General features: G+C 44.3%; 1 protein-coding gene across 2 annotated transcripts in view; it reads left to right on the top strand.

Moving 5' to 3' along the window:
• Positions 1 to 20,454, top strand: part of LOC124046202 (espin-like) — a 129,451-nt gene that overhangs the window by 15,403 nt on the left and 93,594 nt on the right. For both annotated transcript variants that reach the window (XM_046366317.1, XM_046366318.1), the window contains exons 3-4: positions 12,199 to 12,385; positions 18,387 to 18,569. In XM_046366317.1, coding sequence (XP_046222273.1) covers positions 12,199 to 12,385; positions 18,387 to 18,569 — 370 coding nt within the window. The remainder of the gene's footprint in view (positions 1 to 12,198; positions 12,386 to 18,386; positions 18,570 to 20,454) is intronic.

The raw sequence follows: 20,454 nt of genomic DNA on the forward strand, positions 1-20,454 counted from the left end.
TTCTGGATCTTCCAATAGGACAACAACCCCGAACACACATACAAAGCACCCTGGATTGGTGCAAGTAAAAATGCTGGATTGTTCTGGAGTGAACAGTGAAGAGTCCAGATTTGAGTCACATCCATAACCTATGCTGCGAGCTGAAAACAGCAGTTTGTGGTGGGCACACCTCGACATTGAATTAGAGCAGTTTTCTGCTGACGAGTGGTTCAAATTGCAAGTAGAACATTGCAGTAAGCTCATTGATCGCTTCAAGAAGAATTTGTTGGCAGTTACAGTTGAAGTCGAAAGTTTACATACACATAGGTTAGTCATTAAAACTAATTTTCCACTCCACAAATTTCTTGTTAACAAACTATAGTTTTGGCAAGATGGTTAGGACATCTACTTTGTGTGTGACACAAGTAATTTTTCCAACAATTGTTTACAGACAGATTATTTCACTTATAATTCACTGTATCACAATTCCAGTGGGTCAGAAGTTTACATACACTAAGTTGACTGTGCCTTTAAACCGCTTGGAAAATTCCAGAAATGTCATCATGGCTTTAGAAGCTTCTGATTAGGCTAATTGACATCATTTGAGTAAGTCTGAGGTGTAGCTTTGAGTGTATTTCAAGGCCCACCTTCAAACTCAGTGGCAATTTGCTTGACATCATGGGAAAATGAAAATAAATCAGCCAAGACCTATAAAAGACATCAGCCAAGCCAAGACCTGTAAGGAGTTGTGAAAAACTGATTTTAAATTTATTTGGCTAAGGTGTATGTAAACTTCCAACTTCAACTGTATCTTGGCAAAAGGCTATACAACCAAATAGTAGGAGGATGGAATCCACCCAAACATTTTGGGTTTCTGGATCCTTTCACAGCATTATATGGCTGCATTGAGACACTGACTTATCAAAGCCCAGCTCAGTTAATCCCGACCATTGTGTTGCTGAATTGTCATAATGCTTCAGCAAATGTACATTATGCCAGAGCTGTTGGTAGACACAAAGTAACCTAATTTGATGTCCCTCTAACTGCTCGGAATGCCTCTGCTGATCCAACAGCTATTGTATGCAGTTATTCTGTGCCTATGAACCAGAGTTATACTGTGAGCATTGAGGCTGTGTGCCTTAGTAGGAAGAGCACTGTGTGCAGCTCACCCTGCACTAACATAAATAACATGAGCATGTCTACTTCTGCTAAGCTTCCCAGTAAAGCAATGAAAACAATCAAGCATCCCAGAAAAGTGCTAAAAATAGCCCACGTTAACATATGCAGCATAAGAAACAAGGGTTATGAAATCACTAATTTGCTAGTAAAAGATGCAGAAGTAGACATGCTGATGTTATTTATGTTAGTGCAGGGTGAGCTGCACACAGTGGTTTTCCTACTAGAGCACACCAGCAGGTTAGAGCATCTGGACTAGTAACCGAAAGGTTGCAAGATTGAATCCCGAGCCGACCAGGTAAAAATCGGTTCTGCCCCTGAACAAGGCAGTTAACCTACTGTCCCTAAGCAGTCATTGAAAATAAGAATTTGTTCTTAACTGACTTGCCTGGTTAAGTAAAGATGTAAAAAAAAATAGTGGCTCCTTCTTTAAAAGTTGGGGGGGAGACCTCTGTCCCTGGTGACTTTCTTCAGCAAAGATGGCTGACAAAGTATTACGGTGGAAGCAAATGTAAGTAGTTATAACATCATAACGAGTCAGGCAAAACATTTATAATTGAGAGGAATATGTTAGTTAATATAGAGACAGATGTTTCTACATATATTTTTGGGGGCATAAAGTTAATTGACAACTTGCTAAATAGCGATTTATCTGAGTGTTATGACACGAGTAAGAAATTGTAATTTGTGTTAAATGTTTTAGGGACTCCTGAGAGAACCCGTAAACCAGGCTGTCGTCTGTGAAACAGTGGATGTAAAGAATCTAGCCTGCTAAAGCATTTACTGCAAATGAAATGTACAGTTGTGTAAGCTTGCCTTGCAATGCAGCTGATGTAACATAGCTAGCTAGCTATTTACTTATTGTGTAGTGGAGGATAAAAATAACTGTACGCCTATGGATGTGTAGCTAGCTACAGTATGTAGCCGATCTGTGTATGGACCCGAAAACGTTAGGTCCTGAACTAATATTCATACCAATCTATGAACCTCAGCTATCATAGTTGTTGTATCAACTTCAAGTCTGGATGGCATAAATGAAGCCTATTGATAGAGTACAATATAATAACTTTATTGTGCCATGTCCTATATACATACTTTTAATGATGCTGTGTCTGTATGTATGTATTACAATTATACACTTCAACAGTGTTTACCACTCCTGCTCCTGAGACATCAATGATTACACATTGTAACTATGCAATAGACTAGAAACATTATTTTAGTAAAGGCTGATTTGTAATTCATATATACAGAATAAGACACCTATGCATATCATACTCCCTTCATCTGCATTAATCTGAGGACACAGGATAGTATTTCAATGAGATACTTAATTTCACCAGTGGAGAATGTGAAACGCTTTATTGAAAGTTTATTATACAGGTGTTATAGATATATAATACATGCATTATGATAATTGTAATATAAATCAGTTCAATCTGTACGTCAATACACATATGTTGTGCATTATAAAATGAGGAAGAAAGATGAGGTGTAGAAGACCAACCTTTGGGCCAACTGGGGGCCCAAGGCTATCTTAAGAGTGCGTGAGGTGGCGATTATGGGACTGGCTTCCTCTCAAATCAAAACATACCTGCAGACGAGAGACAGAGCATGATTAAGCCTTGTATTTTTATTCTAACACGGTCAGTCATCATAATCATCAGGAGGTGAAATGCAAAACTGACCTTGGATCATTAACTCTGGGATTACTACATCTCTATCTGTATTTCAGTGTAAAGCATCTATTTAATAATACTTCCTGTTGACCGGACCAAGTGACCTCTCACCTAGGATTATGCTGTGCCCTCTGTCAGTCAGTTCAGATGCGGGAGGGGTTCACCAAAACAGCTGATATAACCTAGGATTTTTAACCTGAGTATTTAGAGAGAAGGGGAGAGGGATGAAGTGAAGAAGAGACTGTTATTGTGTGTGGTCTCACCTGGTGTCCACACTAAGTGGCTACAGAGTACTGTATGCTGAAAAACAGACACATGAGGAAAAACCATAGAAGATAATATATGTGACGCAGACACCTATCGAAGTGTACCTGAAACATTTAAATATAGAGGGCTATGTGTCTCACCACTTGGTTATTGCAAGGCTAACCCACAGGGAAATCATGACTTGGCATTAACAGATAAACACAGCCATTTTCACTGGACTATGTGGTGTAAATCTGAATATTAGCAGCTGACATGTTAAGTTTTTTTTAAATTAATGCATGTGAGACAGGTTCCATGTACAATAAGACAGGCAGAGAGGAAGAGAAAAAGAACACAGAACAGTTGAATTACCTCTGGTTATGGACACTTGACACAAATAAAGCTTCCACGGCCTGTTCTTTGGACAGTGAACATTTGGCAATATCTACATTTTTGACCCCTTGATAAGCTCGCTCTCTGAAAGTAAAGAAAATAACTTATTTTTTGTAGATATGAAAACAATAACTGAGATACGACCGTTCCATCTAAAGCAGCAGATGTAAAAAAGTAATGACTTTTCAAATAAGTTGCCTTAAACGTTATGTTGGCAGACAATTTGTTAGCTACGCTGTCCTTACGAACCACATAGCATATCATTACAGCAGTATGTACCGGTATGTTAGCTATCTAACGTTAGTAGTTATACATCAATCTTGTCATTAACTACAGGCTATCTAACTACCCAACGTTTATTGACTTGATAATTCACATCATTTTTAGCTTAGCTTAGCTAAATGGTATAGTCGTGCGTTCTCAATGGACATTCGGGTGCTTTCGTAAATTCGCTCTGGCTATCTACACCAATTTCAGAGCACAGAATAATTCATTTATGAGCGCTCAACACCCATTCAATATGGCTGGAGTCAGTAAACGTTGGCAAAAAAGCATAATTAAATTGTTTCCAGCAGCACAGTTAGTCTCCAACGCTCTGGTTAACATGAGAAACTGCCTTACCAGCTCTGCTAGGGTGAGTGACATGGTCAGTGGTCTCATTTGTGTCTGGAAGTAGCTTGCCAGCTAGCCAACGTTAGCTTGAGTGCTAGACTGCCAGAATGCTCAAATCAACCCTACTCCTCGGCCCAAACGTCCAGTGTGCTCCAAGAGCAAAATGGTCTGAATTTACAAACTGACAAACTGACAATCTGACAATGCTCTGAATTTATGAGCGTCACGTTCTGCAGCTTCATATTTTCTGTTCCATCCTAACGGAAACCCAGAAGTTTTTTCAATTATCATGGAATTGAAACCCCATAATATTAATCAAATGAATTAAGCAAGTACCAGTCAAAGGTTTGGACACACCTACTCATTCCAGAATTTGTCTTTATTTTTTTATATTTTCCAATGCCCCAGGGCAGTGATTGGGGACACTGTCGTCTTTCGGATGGAAGGTTAAACAGGTGTACTGACTCTCTGAGGTCATTAAAGATCCCATGGAACTTATCGTAAGAGTAGGGGTGTTAACCCTGGTGTCCTGGCTAAATTCCCAAGCTGTTCCTCATACCATCATGGTCACCTAATCATCCCCAGCTTACAATTGGCTCATTCATCCCCCTCCTCTCCCCTGTAACTATTCCCCAGATCGTTGCTGTAAATGAGAATGTGTTCTCAGTCAATTTACCTGGTAAAATAAAAGAATCCAGTTACAATCAGGAATTCCTCAGGGCAGTTGTCTATGCCTTTTTATTTTTCTCAGTCACTACTAATTTTACCAATTACTTTACACATTTTTTCTCACTATCTTGTTCTCCAGAGTTCCGCAGCGGTCTAAGAAACTGCACCTCAGTGTTGGAGAGGTCACTGCGGACACTGGTTTGATTCCAGGCTGTATCACAATCGGCCATGATTGGGAGTCCAATAGAGCAGCGACGCTGGACGACGCTGGGCCATTTGTGCGCCGCCCTATGGGACTCCAATCACGGCTGGTGGCGATACAGCCTGGAATAGAAACAGGGTTTGTAGTGACACCTCTAGCACTGAGATGCAGTGTCTTAGACCGCTGAACCAGGGTCTGTAGTGACCCCTCTAGCAATGAGATGCAGTGTCTTAGACCGCTGAACCAGGGTCTGTAGTGACCCCTCTAGCACTGAGATGCAGTGTCTTAGACCGCTGAACCAGGGTCTGTAGTGACCCCTCTAGCACTGAGATGCAGTGTCTTAGACCGCTGAACCAGGGTCTGTTGTGACCCCTCTAGCACTGAGATGCAGTGTCTTAGACTGCTGAACCACGGTCTGTAGTGACGCTTCTAGCACTGAGATGCAGTGCCTTAGACCGCTGAACCAGGGTCAGTAGTTACTCCTCTAACACTGAGATGCAGTGTCTTAGAACGCTGCACCACTCTACAAACATGTACACAGGGATTTTGTATTGTAGATATGTGATACTAGAGTAGTGGCCTAAGGGGACCCACTTAATGTGTTGTAAAAGTGTTATGAAATTGTCACGCCTTGGTCATTGTATCTTGTGTTTTTGTTATATGTTTGGGTAGGCCAGGGTGTGACATGGGTTTATATGTTGTATTTCGTATTGGGGTTTGTATTAATTGGGAGTGTGTATTATTAGGGGTGTGTCTAGTTAGGCTTGGCTGCCTGAGGCGATTCCTAATTGGAGTCAGCTGATTCTAGTTGTCTCGGATTGGGAACCGTATTTAGGTAGCCTGAGTGCGCGTTGTATTTCGTGGGTGATTGTACCTGTCTCTGTGTTAGTCACCAGATAGGCTGTAATTAGTTTCACTCGTTTGTTGTTTTCATATTTTCAGTTATTTCATGTACCGCATTATCTTCATTAAAAGTCATGAGTAACCTACACGCTGCATTTCGGTCTGACTCTCTTCAAACAACAGACGAACTTCGTTACAGAATCACCCACCACCATTCACAGACCGAGCAGCATGTGAACTGGCAGGATCTGAAGGAGGACGTTATGGACAACAGAAGCAAGGAGTATACTACGTGGGAGGAAATCGACAGGTGGGCGGCCGACCCAGAGCGAGTGCAGGAGCCCGCCTGGGATTCCCTACAGCAATGCGAAGAGGGCTATACACGGATGGAATCGAAAAGGAAAGCACGGCTATACAGAGCGAAAACCGTAGGTAACGGGGAAAGCGCAGAGAGAGAGTGGCAGAGTCAGGAGTCAGACCTGAGCCTACTCTCCCTGTTAATTGTGAGGAGCAGCAATATGAGGACTTCTGGTCTTGGGAGATGATATTAGACGGAAAAGGACCCTGGGCGCAGCCGGGAGAATATCGCCGTCCCAAGGAGGAAATAGAAGTAGCTAAAGCGGAGAGGCGCGAGTATGAGGAGGCAGCACTGCGACGCGGTTGGAAACCGGAAAGTCACCCCAAAAAATTTATTGGAGGGGGCTAAAAGGGAGAATAGTTATGCCAGGTAGGAAACCTGCGTATACTCCCTGTGCTCACCGTTGGGCTAGAGAGACCGGGCAGGCACCGTGTTATGCCATGGAGCGCACGGTGTTTCCAGTGCGGGTGCAGAGCCAGCTGCGACTCATACCAGCCCTTCCTATTGGCTGGGCGAGAGTGGGCATCGAGCCAGGTAAGCTTGGGCAGGCTCGGTGCTCAAGAGCTCCAGTGCGCCTGCACGGTCCGGTCTATCCAGAGCCACCTCTACACACCAGTCCTCCGGTAGCAGCTCCCCGCACCAGGCTTCCTGTGCGTGTCCTCGCGCCAGTACCACCAGTTCCAGCACCACGCACCAGGCCTCCAGTGCGCCTCGCCTGTTCAGCACAGCCAGTGCTTTTCTCCCCTCCTGTGCTATCGGAGTCTCCAGCCTGTTTAGCGCAGCCAGAGCCTTTCTCCTCTCCTGTGCTGCCAGAGTCACCTGTCTGTCCAGCACCACCAGTGCTACCCATCGGCCCAGCGCGTCCAGTGCGCCTCGCCTGTTCAGCGCAGCCAGAGCCTTTCTCCTCTCCTGCGCTGTTGGAGTCTCCCGCCTGTTTAGCGCAGCCAGAGCCTTTCTCCTCTCCTGCGCTGACGGAGTCTCCTGTCTGCCCAGCGCCGCCAGTCGGCCCAGCGTCACCAGTCTGCCAGGATCCACCAGAAGTGCCAGTCTGCCAGGATCCGACAGAAATGCCAGTCTGCCAAGATCTTCTAGATCGGCCAGACAACCTGAATCATCCAGGTCCACCAGCCAGCCAGGATTTACCGGAGCCTACTACCTGCCTGAGCTTCCTCTCAGTACTGAGCTTCCTTTCAGTACTAGGCTTCCTCTCTGTACTGGGCTCCCTCTCAGTACTGAGCTTCCTCTCAGTACTAGGCTTCCTCTCTGTACTGGGCTCCCTCTCAGTACCGGGCTTCCCCTCAGTACCGGGCTGCTTCGGTCCCGGGCTGCTCCTCTGTCCTGAGCTGCCCTGCTGTCCTGAGATGCCCCTCTATCCTGAGATGCCCCTCTATCCTGAGATGCCCCTCTGTCCTGAGTTGCCCCTCTGTCCTGAGTTGCCCCTCTGTCCTGAGTTGCCCCTCTGTCCCGAGCTGCCCCTCTGTCCCGAGCTGCCCCTCTGTCCCGAGCTGCCCCTCTGTCCCGAGCTGCCCCTCTGTCCCAGCCCTTATGTGGGGATCAGGGTGAGGACTATTAGGCCATGGTCGGCGGAGAAGGTGGATTATCCTAGGACGCGAAGGGGAGGAACTAGGACATTTATGGAGTGGGGTCCACGTCCCGAGCCAGAACCGCCACCATGGACAGACGCCCCACCCGGACCCTCCCTATGCTCTTGAGGTGCGTCCCGGAGTCCGCACCTTAGGGGGGGGTTCTGTCACGCCTTGGTCATTGTATCTTGTGTTTTTGTTATATGTTTGGGTAGGCCAGGGTGTGACATGGGTTTATATGTTGTATTTCGTATTGGGGTTTGTATTAATTGGGAGTGTGTATTATTAGGGGTGTGTCTAGTTAGGTTTGGCTGCCTGAGGCGATTCCTAATTGGAGTCAGCTGATTCTAGTTGTCTCGGATTGGGAACCGTATTTAGGTAGCCTGAGTGTGCGTTGTATTTCGTGGGTGATTGTACCTGTCTCTGTGTTAGTCACCAGATAGGCTGTAATTAGTTTCACTCGTTTGTTGTTTTCATATTTTCAGTTATTTCATGTACCGCATTATCTTCATTAAAAGTCATGAGTAACCTACACGCTGCATTTCGGTCTGACTCTCTTCAAACAACAGACGAACTTCGTTACAGAAATGTAATATTATTTACATTTACATTTAAGTCATTTAGCAGACGCTCTTATCCAGAGCGACTTACAAATTGGTGCATTCACCTTATGACATCCAGTGGAACAACCACTTTACAATAGTGCATCTAAATATTTTAAGGGGGGGGGGGGTGAGAAGGATTACTTTATCCTATCCTAGGTATTCCTTAAAGAGGTGGGGTTTCAGGTGTCTCCGGAAGGTGGTGATTGACTCCGCTGTCCTGGCGTCGTGAGGGAGTTTGTTCCACCATTGGGGAGCCAGAGCAGCGAACAGTTTTGACTGAGCTGAGCGGGAACTGTACTTCCTCAGTGGTAGGGAGGCGAGCAGGCCAGAGGTGGATGAACGCAGTGCCCTTATTTGGGTGTAGGGCCTGATCAGAGCCTGGAGGTACTGAGGTGCCGTTCCCCTCACAGCTCCGTAGGCAAGCACCATGGTCTTGTAGCGGATGCGAGCTTCAACTGGAAGCCAGTGGAGAGAGCGGAGGAGCGGGGTGACGTGAGAGAAATTATTATTATATTATTATAATTATTATAAATTGTATAGAACTGCCTTAATGTTGCTGGACCCCAGGAAGAGTGGGGAATCCTTAATAAATACAAATCCTATCTCTGGGGTGCCAATCATTTTGTAAATTCCGTTTGTCTTTCATTTCTAAAAATGTTTTTGGAAACTTAAGTTTACAAAAATCAAATTGGTTCTGATATGTTGAAAATCAAATCTGAAATGAGATGAAAAAGGGAATTATTTACAAAACGTACACAGGTGTCAATATACACTGCTCAAAAAAATAAAGGGAACACTTAAACAACACAGTGTAATTCCAAGTCGATCACACTTCTGTGAAATCAAACTGTCCACTTAGGAAGCAACACTGATTGACAATAAATTTCACATGCTGTTGTGCTAATGTTATAGACAATAGGTGGAAATTATAGGCAATTAGCAAGACACCCCCAATAAAGGAGTGGTTCTGCAGGTGGTGACCACAGACCACTTCTCAGTTCCTATGCTTCCTGGCTGATGTTTTGGTCACTTTTGAATGCTGGCGGTGCTTTCACTCTAGTGGTAGCATGAGACGAAGTCTACAACCCACACAAGTGGCTCAGATAGTGCAGCTCATCCAGGATGGCACATCAATGCGAGCTGTGGCAAGAAGGTTTGCTGTGTCTGTCAGCAAGGCGCTACCAGGAGACAAGCCAGTACATCAGGAGACGTGGAGGAGGCCGTAGGAGGGCAACAACCCAGCAGCAGGACCGCTACCTCCGCCTTTGTGCAAGCAGGAGCAGGAGGAGCACTGCCAGAGCCCTGCAAAATGACCTCCATTAGGCCACAAATGTGCAGACTCCATGAGGGTGGTATGAGGGCCCGACATCCACAGGTGGGGGTTGTGATTACAGCCCAACACTGTGCAGGACGTTTGGCATTTGCCAGAGAACACCAAGATTGGCAAATTCGCCACTGGCGCCCTGTGCTCTTCACAGATGAAAGCAGGTTCACACTGAGCACATGTGACAGTCTGGAGATGCCGTGGAGAACGTTCTGCTGCCTGCAACATCCTCCAGCATGACCGGTTTGGCGGTGGGTCAGTCATGGTGTGGGGTGGCATTTCTTTGGGGGGCCGCACAGCCCTCCATGTGCTCGCCAGAGGTAGCCTGACTGCCATTAGGTACCGAGATGAGATCCTCAGACCCCTTGTGAGACCATATGCTGGTGCGGTTGGCCCTGGGTTCCTCCTAATGCAAGACAATGCTAGACCTCATGTGGCTGGAGTGTGTCAGCAGTTCCTGCAAGAGGAAGGCATTGATGCTATGGATTGGCCCGCCCGTTCCCCAGACCTGAATCCAATTGAGCACATCTGGGACATCAGGTTTCGCTCCATCCACCAATGCCACGTTGCACCACAGACTGTCCAGGAGTTGGCGGATGCTTTATTCCAGGTCTGGGAGGAGATCCCTCAGGAGACCATCCGCCACCTCATCAGGAGCATGCCCAGGCGTTGTAGGGAGGTCATACAGGCACGTGGAGGCCACACACACTACTGAGCCTCATTTTGACTTGTTTTAAGGACATTACATCAAAGTTGGATCAGACTGTAGTGTGGTTTTCCACTTTAATTTTGAGTGTGACTCCAAATCCAGACATCCATGGGTTGATAAATTTGATTTCCATTGATAATTTTTGTGTGATTTTGTTGTCAGCACCTACAACTCATTCATTCAGATCTAGGATGTGTTATTTTAGTGTTCCCTTTATTTTTTTGAGCAGTGTATTTGGCCGCAACTGTACCTGTTGAGACTAAGGGTGCAGGCCACAGCAAGCTAGAAAACTGAAATAGTAGCACCTAAATAATTGAGAATGTCAAAAATGTAAGCGATTTTTGCACTAGTGTGACCATGTAAAGCCATCTTTCTCACACAAAAGTTGATCTGTGTGTGAGAATCTTTGAAATAATGATACGATTGGCCTTGAAGGGTGTGTATTTGTACACTGTACATCCAGTAATAGTGGAGGCAATTTCAAGTTGACTAATTGATAGCTTGAAAAAAATAGATATATATTGGGTGTGTGCGTTTGTGCGACGGTGTCATCTATTGTTGCACTTTGTATTGCTGCCCTCTCACAAGGACTAGCCCTTTGAAATCTACACCTGTACTCCAACAGCACTTCCTTTACAGGAGTGCCTGAGTCTGTTTAGGGTAGAACTCAGTAAGTCCCCCTTGTCATGAGGCATCTCATAAGAGCACATGGACATCTTGGTGCATCTTCTCTCCAGTAGTATTTGAGGGGGGTTGTGTGAATGTTAGTATATAAGCACCAGCCCCTTTCCATAAACCTATGTTGTTCTCCCTCTCCAGACCCCGGGATGCAGGAGAGCTCTTTAGTTACACTTTAGTTACACTCCTGAATAATGCAGTTGTCTGCCCACTTCCTGATGACAGAACTGCAGGTCCCTTTCCTGTGGTGAAATATTTAAGGGGTGATTGTTTTGACCTGGAGCATCACCCCAAATCCTAAGGATGCCCTGTCAGTAACACCTACTGTTTGGAGTTGTGTCATGTTTTTGAGACACAAAACAAAGGGGGAGGCTTACTCAGTCAAGTTAGTTGTTGGCTTGGGTTCTATGTTGTCTCTGTCCGGTGAGGTGAAACAGGGTGGAGTTGTTTGGTTTGAGGGGAGACACTCCTCCTTTACCCCCCCCCCCCCTCTTACCCACTCCACCTGTCCCGTCCCTCCCTCCATTTCTGGCCTGTCACCACACAGCTGCCTGGTTAACCCTGGGGTAGTGAGGAGCAGAACCAGTGGGGCGGTAAGCCTCTTAACGGGCTCATTGCCTGCTTGTCAGTCAGTGTCCAAATAAAGAAAGGCCTTATGGGATTTAGAGGGGAAGCACTTGTTCACTGCTTGACCTCCCGCTGTGACTAGGAGATCTGGGGCAAGTGTGGGAATTGTCATTGGATGGTCTATCCTGTTGGCCTTTGGGGAACTGTGGGAACATTGATGGTGTAGTTTGGCTCCAGGGGGTGGAGTTGGCTCGATGTGCTAATCAGAATACTCCCCCAGTTATGGTGACTTGGACTGGAGCCTCATGGAAAGGCTACTTAGGGTTCCAACTTTGACCAAGCCCAATCTGAGGGTGTTATGAAGTTATGGTTGACCTGTCAGTGATTAGATTAGTTTGGGTATTCAGAACCCCCCCCACGAATAGCATTAATGCCCAAGTGTTGGCAACCGGATACATGTTTATACACTCTTCTTGTCTTACAACTATTTTGGGTGTTGTTCAAGAATCACAATGTAATTTTACATGGTAATTCATTCAATAAAGTTGAATACAGGTCTGTTAATCCTCTTTTAGCGTTGTCGATTCCCAAACAAAGAATGGTGCCACACCCCTCTACCTGGCCTGCCAGGAGGGCCACCTGGAGGTCGTCCAATACCTGGTGAAGGACTGCGGGGCGGAGCCAAGCATCAGAGCCAATGACGGGATGACACCTCTGCATGCTGCTGCCCAAATGGGCCATAACACTGTCATTGTCTGGCTGGTAGGTCATTGTCCTGATTCATACGGTCTGCTTTTGTCATTTCTTCTACTGTATTTGTTGTACTATTGTATTGTGTGTTTGGGTCCTAGACAAGCACTACATAATTCCACTGTGGGTGTACATAGGGCTGTTGCAGTGACTGTATTACTGCCACAACGGCAGTCATGAATCATGACCGCAGTCAAAATCCACGTGACCGTTGAGTCATGATAATCTCCTCCTATGCACTCTGGACATGTTTTGGTCGTACCCAACTTTCTAAATACCATCAGGTCCTAATGGCCTGGTACTCAGGGCTCTATTGTCCCTCCATCAGGTCCTAATGGCCTGGTACTCAGGGCTCTATTGTCCCTCCATCAGGTCCTAATGGTCTGGTACTCAGGGCTCTATTGTCCCTCCATCAGGTCCTAATGGCCTGGTAGTCAGGGATCTATTGTCCCTCCATCAGGTCCTAATGGCCTGGTACTCAGGGATCTATGGTCCCTCCATCAGGTCCTAATGACCTGGTAGTCAGGGATCTACTGTCCCTCAATCAGGTCCTAATGGCCTGGTAGTCAGGGACCTACTGTCTCTCCATCAGGTCCTAATGGCCTGGTACTCAGGGATCTACTGTCCCTCCATCAGGTCCTAGTATAGATAGTCCTATACTGGATGGACTGGTTACATTATGCTATGCTCCTAACTTTCTATTCATGAGTCTGGGAGAGAATGTCGAGGTCTACGCAATGCTGTTGGTTCATTGATTGTGCAGGATGGCTTACAGAGTTAGCCTACCATTATAGTGAATGTGATTTTAAAAAACCTAGTAAACAGGATTTTTTTTATATTTTCATTATTTATAGGCCCACACATTTACCTTTTTAGCTACATCATATCTCACGACCATGAGTTTGGGCGGAATATCACCTGTCACGTAGCGAGAGGCTGAGGTAGACTATCCAACATGATTGAAAAATGAATTGGTAGGAAAGCGGCCTCCATTCGCTCTTGACTGCATACAGATGACATGTCTTTTTGCACCTGACCCTTTGCTAATGGGCATTCTAAATCGCAACTCATTTTATATATTAGTAAAGACAACATTTGAATTGAGAATAGTCTGATGGGTGAAAGTACGATCACTTGATGAAAGAGCATGTGCAGCCTGAGGGAAGCTTTTCTTGCGACTTTCTCAAATCATCAATAGCTTATAGTTGCATCATGCAGCCCATATATGGGGTGGCTAGTGGCTAGAGCATTGGACTAGTAACTGAAAGGTTGCAAGTTCAAATCCCCTAGCTGACAAGGTATAATTCTGTCGTTCTGCCCCTGAACAGGCAGTTAACCCACTGTTCCTAGGCCTTCATTGAAAATAAGAATTTGTTCTTAACTGACTTGCCTAGTTAAATAAAGGTGTAAAAAAAATATATATATAAAGGCATTTTAAGGTTTGTATAATTCACAACTGAAGTTGTTTAGAAGTTTAGAGTTGTTTGAAATTATCACTTTTACGCTCAACACAGCCACTTCATATGCGCACTCGCTCCAGAATATAAATATATAAAATGTCCTTTTCCATTTTATTCACTTCAATTATATTATTTTTACTATAAAATAATGGCAGAGGACTGGTTGCATATCTTGTCTGCTAATTGAACAAGCCTGCAGCCTATGGCCCATAGCCAGATAACATACAGTAGGCCTGCTCATATTCTGTTTTTCTGAAATACATTTATGTCATGTTTCTTTAGACCTGCCTAAAATAATGGGATTATTGCAATGGTGTATTATGAAATAGATTTTTTTTAAATACTTTTTATTTTTAAATGTAGAAAAGGCACATCAGCGGCTTGTATGAGTGGAGGCTTGGAGATGCTAAACATGTTTATGCTAATTAAGGGTCAATTACCGTGAGATTGGCAGTTTTTTGCATGCCAATAATCAGCTGACAAAATGTCATGATGCCACAGACCTACATGTACTTTAGTACCCTTTTAACCATAAAGGACATACAGTGCCTTCAGAAAGTATTCAGACCCCTTGACTTTTTACACATTACATAACAGCCTATTGTCTATTTATTAGTCAAATTAAAGAGATACAGTGCCTTCAGAAAGTATTCAGACCCCTTGACTTTATACACATTTTGTTACGTTACAGCCTTATTCTAAAATTGATTAAATTGTTTTCCCCCTCAGCAACCTACACACAATACCCCATAATGACAAAGCAAAAACAGTTTTTTAGAAATTGTTGCTAATTAAAAAAAGAAATAACCTAACTGATCACATTTACATAAGTATTCAGGCCCTTTACTCAGTACTTTGTTGAAGCACATTTGGCAGCAATTACAGCCTTGAGTCTTCTTGGGTATGATGCTACAAGCTTGGCACACCTGTATTTGGTGAGTTCCTTAAATTCTTCTCTGCAGATCCTCTCAAGCTCTGTCAGGTTGGATGTTGAGCGTTGCTGCACAGCTATTTTCAGGACTCTCCAGAGATGTTAGATCGGGTTCAAGTCTGGGCTCAGGCTGGGCTACTCAAGGACATTCAGAGACTTGTCCCGAAGCCACTCCTGCGTTGTCTTGGCTGTGTGCTTAGGGTCGTTGTCCTGTTGGAAGGTGAACCTTCACCCCAGTCTGATGTCCTGAGCGCTCTGGAGCAAGTTTTCATCAAGGAACTCTGTACTTTGCTCCATTGATCTTTGCCTCAATCTTGACTAGTCTCCCAGTCCTTGCTGCTGAAAAACATCCCAACAGCATGATCTTAGTTTCATCAAACCAGAGAATCTTGTTTCTCATGGTAAAACTCCAAGCGGGCTATCATGTGCTTTTTTACTGAGGAGTGCCTTTCGTCTGGCCACGCTACCATAAAGGCCTGATTGGTCAAGTGCTGCAGAGATCTTTGTCCTTCAGGAAGGTTCTCCCATCTCCACAGAGGAACTCTAGATATGTGACAAAGGCCCTGGGTGGTTGTAAACTTCTTCCATCTAAGAATGATTGAGGCCACTGTGTTCTTGGGGGCCTTCAACAATGCAGAAATGTGTCGGTGCCCTTCCCCAGATCTGTGCTTAGACACATGCCTGTCTCGGAACTCTATGGACAATTCCTTCAACCTCATGGCTTGGTTTTTGCTCTGACATGCACTGTCAACTGTGGGACCTTTATACAGTTGAAGTCGGAAGTTTACATACACCTTAGCCAAGTACATTTAAACTCAGTTTTTACCAATTCCTGACATTTAATCCTAGTAAAAATTCCCTGTTTTAGGTCAGTTGGGATCACCACTTTATTTTAATGTGAAATATCAGAACAATAGTAGAGATTTATTTCAGGTTTTATTTCTTTCATCACATGCCCATGTGAAGTTTACATACACTCAATTAGTATTTGGTAGCATTGCCTTTAAATTGTTTAACTTGGGTCAAACGTTTCGGTTAGCCTTCCACAAGCTTCCCACAATAAGTTAGGTGAATTCTGCCCATTCCTCCTGACAGAGCTGGTGTAACTGAGTCAGGTTTGTAGGCCTCCATGCTTCGGATTGATTTGCACTTTTCGCACCAAAGTACGTTTGAATTAAAAATATATATTTCACCTTTATTTAATTAACCAGGTAGGCTAGTTGAGAACAAGTTCTCATTTACAACTGCGACCAGGCCAAGATAAAGCAAAGCAGTGCGACACAAACAACAACACAGAGTTAAACATGAAATAAACAAACATACAGTCAACAACATATTAGAAAAAAGTATATATTCAGTGTGTGCAAATGAGGTAAGATAAGGGAGGTAAGGCAATAAATTGGCCATAGTGGCAAAATAATTACAATTTAGCAATTAAACACTGGAGTGATAGATGTACAGAAGATGAATGGGAGGAGGTTGTTGGATTGGCTATTTACAGATGGGCTATGTACTATGTACAGGTGCAGTGATCTGTGAGCTGCTCTGACAGCTGGTGCTTAAAGTTAGTGAGGGAGATACAGTGGGGCAAAAAAGTATTTAGTCAGCCACCAATTGTGCAAGTTCTCCCACTTAAAAAGATGAGAGGCCTGTAAATTTCATCATAGGTACACTTCAACTATGACAGACAAAATTAGAAGAAAAAACCCAGAAAATAACATTGTAGGATTTTTTAATACATGTATTAGCAAATTATGAAAAGTCTCCAGCTCAGTGATTTTTGCAATTTGTTCCAGCAGAGACCTGGAAGGAAAGGCAGCCAAAGGAGGAATTGGCTTCGGGGGGTGACCTGTGAAAATACTGTTTGTATGCATGTATGCATGCATACCCAACATTTGACCAGAAAACCAGGAATGATTGTTCCTGTAGTAGAAATGGCACATTATGCCTTGTGTTTTAGTAATTTATTAGCAGCTCACCATCAGATACATACATGTATGCATACATACACAACAATAACACATTTGATTTACATAATCTAAGTGCTTAATCTCTCCGGTACAAGTGGGACGCTAGAAACGCTAGCGACAACAGCCAGTGAAATTGCAGGGCGCCAAATTCAAAACAACAGAAATCGCATAATTAAAATTCCTCAAACATACAAGTATTATACACCATTTTAAAGATAAACTCATTGTAAATCCAACCACAGTGTCCGATTTCAAAAAGGCTTTACTGCGAAAGCACACCATGCGATTATGTTAGGTCAGCGCCTAGTCACAGAAAACCATACAGCCATTTTCCAGCCAAGGAGAGGGCTGTAAATGCTCCGGGTGTCGTGGATGTGGAGTCAAATGCAGGAGACAGAGTTCAATGCTGTGCGTCTTTTACTAGCACCAACGCACCACAGGGTGCTCACAAAAGTAACGTTCCCAAACACAGGGAATCAAAAAGTACAATGGAAAAAATCACGACTAGGCACTAACACGTACCTCTACAACAGAGCCGAAGGTTACAATGAAATAATCCCGCACAACAACCAGGTGGGCCGGCTGTCTAATAAAGACAAACTAATTAAACATGAACAGGTGCTACCACTAAACATACAAGGAGGGGGAGGAAAAACAATCAGTGGCAGCTAATAGGCCGGTGACGACGACCGCCGAGCGCCACCCGCCCGGGAAGGGGAAACACCCTCGGTCGGACTCGTGACAAGGGCTCACAAAAGTCAGAAATAGTGATTAAATTAATCACTAACCTTTGATCTTCATCAGATGGCACTCCCTGATCTCCATGTTAGACAATACATGTGTGTTTTGTTCGATAAAGTTCATCTTTATGTCCAAATACCTTCTTTTTGTTTAGTCCAGTAATCCAAATGCACAAGTCACGGACACTAAATCCAGACGAAAAGTCAAGAAATGTCCATTAAAGTTCGTAGAAACATGTTAAACGATGTATATAATCAATCTTTAGGATGTTTTTATCATAAATCTTCAATAATATTCCAACCGGCTAAACTAAAGGCTTTCAGCCTGACCACTTGTTGAAACGGCTCTTATTCGCTCCCCTTTCATGGTAGAAGCCTAAAACAATGTTCTAAAGACTGTTGACATCTAGTGGAAGCCCTAGGAAGTGCAATCTGACCCCATAGACACTGTATATTGGATAGGCAATCACTTGAAAAACTACAAACCTGAGATATCCCACTTCCTGGTTAGATTTTTCTCAGGTTTTCGCCTGCCATATGAGTTCTGTTATACTCACAGACATAGTTCAAACAGTTTTAGAAACTTCAGTGCTTTCTATCCAAATCTACTAATAGTATGCATATCCTAGCCTCTGGGCCTGAGTAGCAGGCAGTTTACTCTGGGCACGCTTTTCATCCGGACGTGAAAATACTGCCCCCTACACCAAAGAAGTTAAAGCTCTTTAGTCTACAGAGCAACACCCATCCACTACCAATGTTTGATAGAGAATGCTTAATGTTAGGGTTAATGGATACCAATTTGTTGGTGGGAAGTTGAACATCTATAAACTAAGGGGAGCCAACTAACAAAGTGTTACCGAACCAAATGGCAGCTGGCGCTACATACTGTTCAGCCTCTACTATCCGTTGCAGATGAGCTTCACAGAGATCAGCCTGTCAGACCGGGACTGTGACGGTGCCACGGCCATGCACTTCTCCGCCAGCCGCGGCCATGCCAAGGTGCTCAGCTGGCTGCTACTGCACGGTGGCGAGATCATCACCGATAGCTGGGGCGGAACGCCGCTACACGATGCTGCCGAGAACGGGGAGCTGGAGGTGTGTGTGGTGGGGGGGTTGCCAGTTTATAACCGTCCATAGGGAGAGATGTGTAGGAGAACACATGACAATGGTTCAATGGGGTTAGACACCGTATAGGGCTGTGTGTGAGGCTAGTCAAGACAGCAAGTGGGATGGGAATTACGAACAGGTAACTTCATACAAATCCAGAAATAGCCAAGGGAGCCCATTACACCATGCATTTGAGTGAGAGCGGAAAGTTGATATTGTCTCCCTAAGGTTTTTTATGAGCTGACATTCATCTGTGTTGCTGTCTTTGTCACTGTCTCTCTCTTCCTCCGTCTCTTTTGCAGTTGTTTCTGACTCCTTCTCCCCATCTCTCGCTCTCTCTCTCTCTCTCTCTCTCGTTGACGATGTTGTTAGTATGTTCGACTGCTGTTTTTGGTTTCTGTATGTTTGCTATGAGTATGAGCCGCATGCCTGTATTTGTATTCATTAAGGATCCCCAATAGCTGCTGCCAAGGCAGCAGTTACTCTTCAAGGGGTCCAGCAACATTTAGGCAGTTATACACAATTTAAAATATGACATTACATTTCAAAACACTTTTCTTTGCCCTCATGCCACTACTCTACTACCACATATCTACAATACAAAATCCATGTGTGTGTGTAGATTGCGTGTCTTATCACGTGTATGTGTAAGCGTGTCTCTTCACAGTCCCCGCTGTTCTAGAATATGTATTTTTATACTGCTTGCATCAGTTACCTGATATGGAATAGAGTTCCATGTGGACATGGCTCTACATAATACTGTGCACATGTCAATACTTTTCTGCTTGATAAACAGTGCACTTTTCTGTATGTTGTAAAAGCGTTACATCGTCGCTGCCCATATCATTGCATAGTGCAGAAAATACACGAGAGTTCAGGGGCCTTATTTTCACAAAGTTAACCATTTTCACTGTCGTGTCCAAAACTTCATTCAAGTTGTCAGGCATTCCCTTGGCAGGAAGAGCCTCTCGGTGGATGCTGCAGTGTACCCACCTGGTGTCGGGAGCAACTGCTTGCATGCGCATTACCACTCCACTATGTCTCCCTGTCATGGCTTTTGCACCGTCAGTACAGATACCAACACATCTTGACCACCAAAGTCCATTTGATGTCACAAAGTTGTCCAGTACTTAAAAACTCTCCTGGTTTCCAGTGGTTTGCAGAAGGGGATGTCTTCCTTAACTGACCATGCATAAATGTAACAGACATATACCAGGAGCTGTCCCAGGCCCGCCACGTCTGTTGACTCATCCAGCTGTAACGCATAGTGAATACTGGCTTGTATGCAAACCAGTAATTGTTTCAAAACATATTTTGCCATGTCACTAATGCATTGTGAACAGTAGTGTTTGAAGATAATGTCTGTGTAGTTTTCTTGGCCTTTCCCCCAGCGTTGTCCCAGTAATATCTGCGGCAGCAGGAAGAATTAAGTCCTCCACAATAGTATGGAGCTTGCCTGTCCTAGCCCCTCGGTAGTTCACCATATAAGACACTTCTAGCCCCTTCTTATTAACTGTATCTGTTGCTTTTATACTACTTGAAAGTCATCTTTATTATCTCTGAAAACACTTCCATGGCTTATTTTTCAAATTGGCATGTTTTGTTTCTAAATATCTGTGTAAGAGTGAAGGTTTCATTGAGTTGTGAGAGAGTACTTTTGCACATATAACATACTGTGGCTGACGAAAGGCACTACTCCCAATATAAGTGAACCCAAAATCAATGTTGTTCTCATCATATGTGCGCCTCTTCGATGGTCCAACGTCCGTGTCTGTTCAGTGCTTTCCTGGGTAAGGGGGCAGTAGCTCTTCAGCTGCATCTGTGTCCATGCTAGCTGGGCTAACAACAAATGTAGAATTACTGATGCTAGCAT

Source organism: Oncorhynchus gorbuscha, linkage group LG10 (genome assembly GCF_021184085.1).
Source record: "Oncorhynchus gorbuscha isolate QuinsamMale2020 ecotype Even-year linkage group LG10, OgorEven_v1.0, whole genome shotgun sequence".
NCBI lineage: Eukaryota > Metazoa > Chordata > Actinopteri > Salmoniformes > Salmonidae > Oncorhynchus > Oncorhynchus gorbuscha.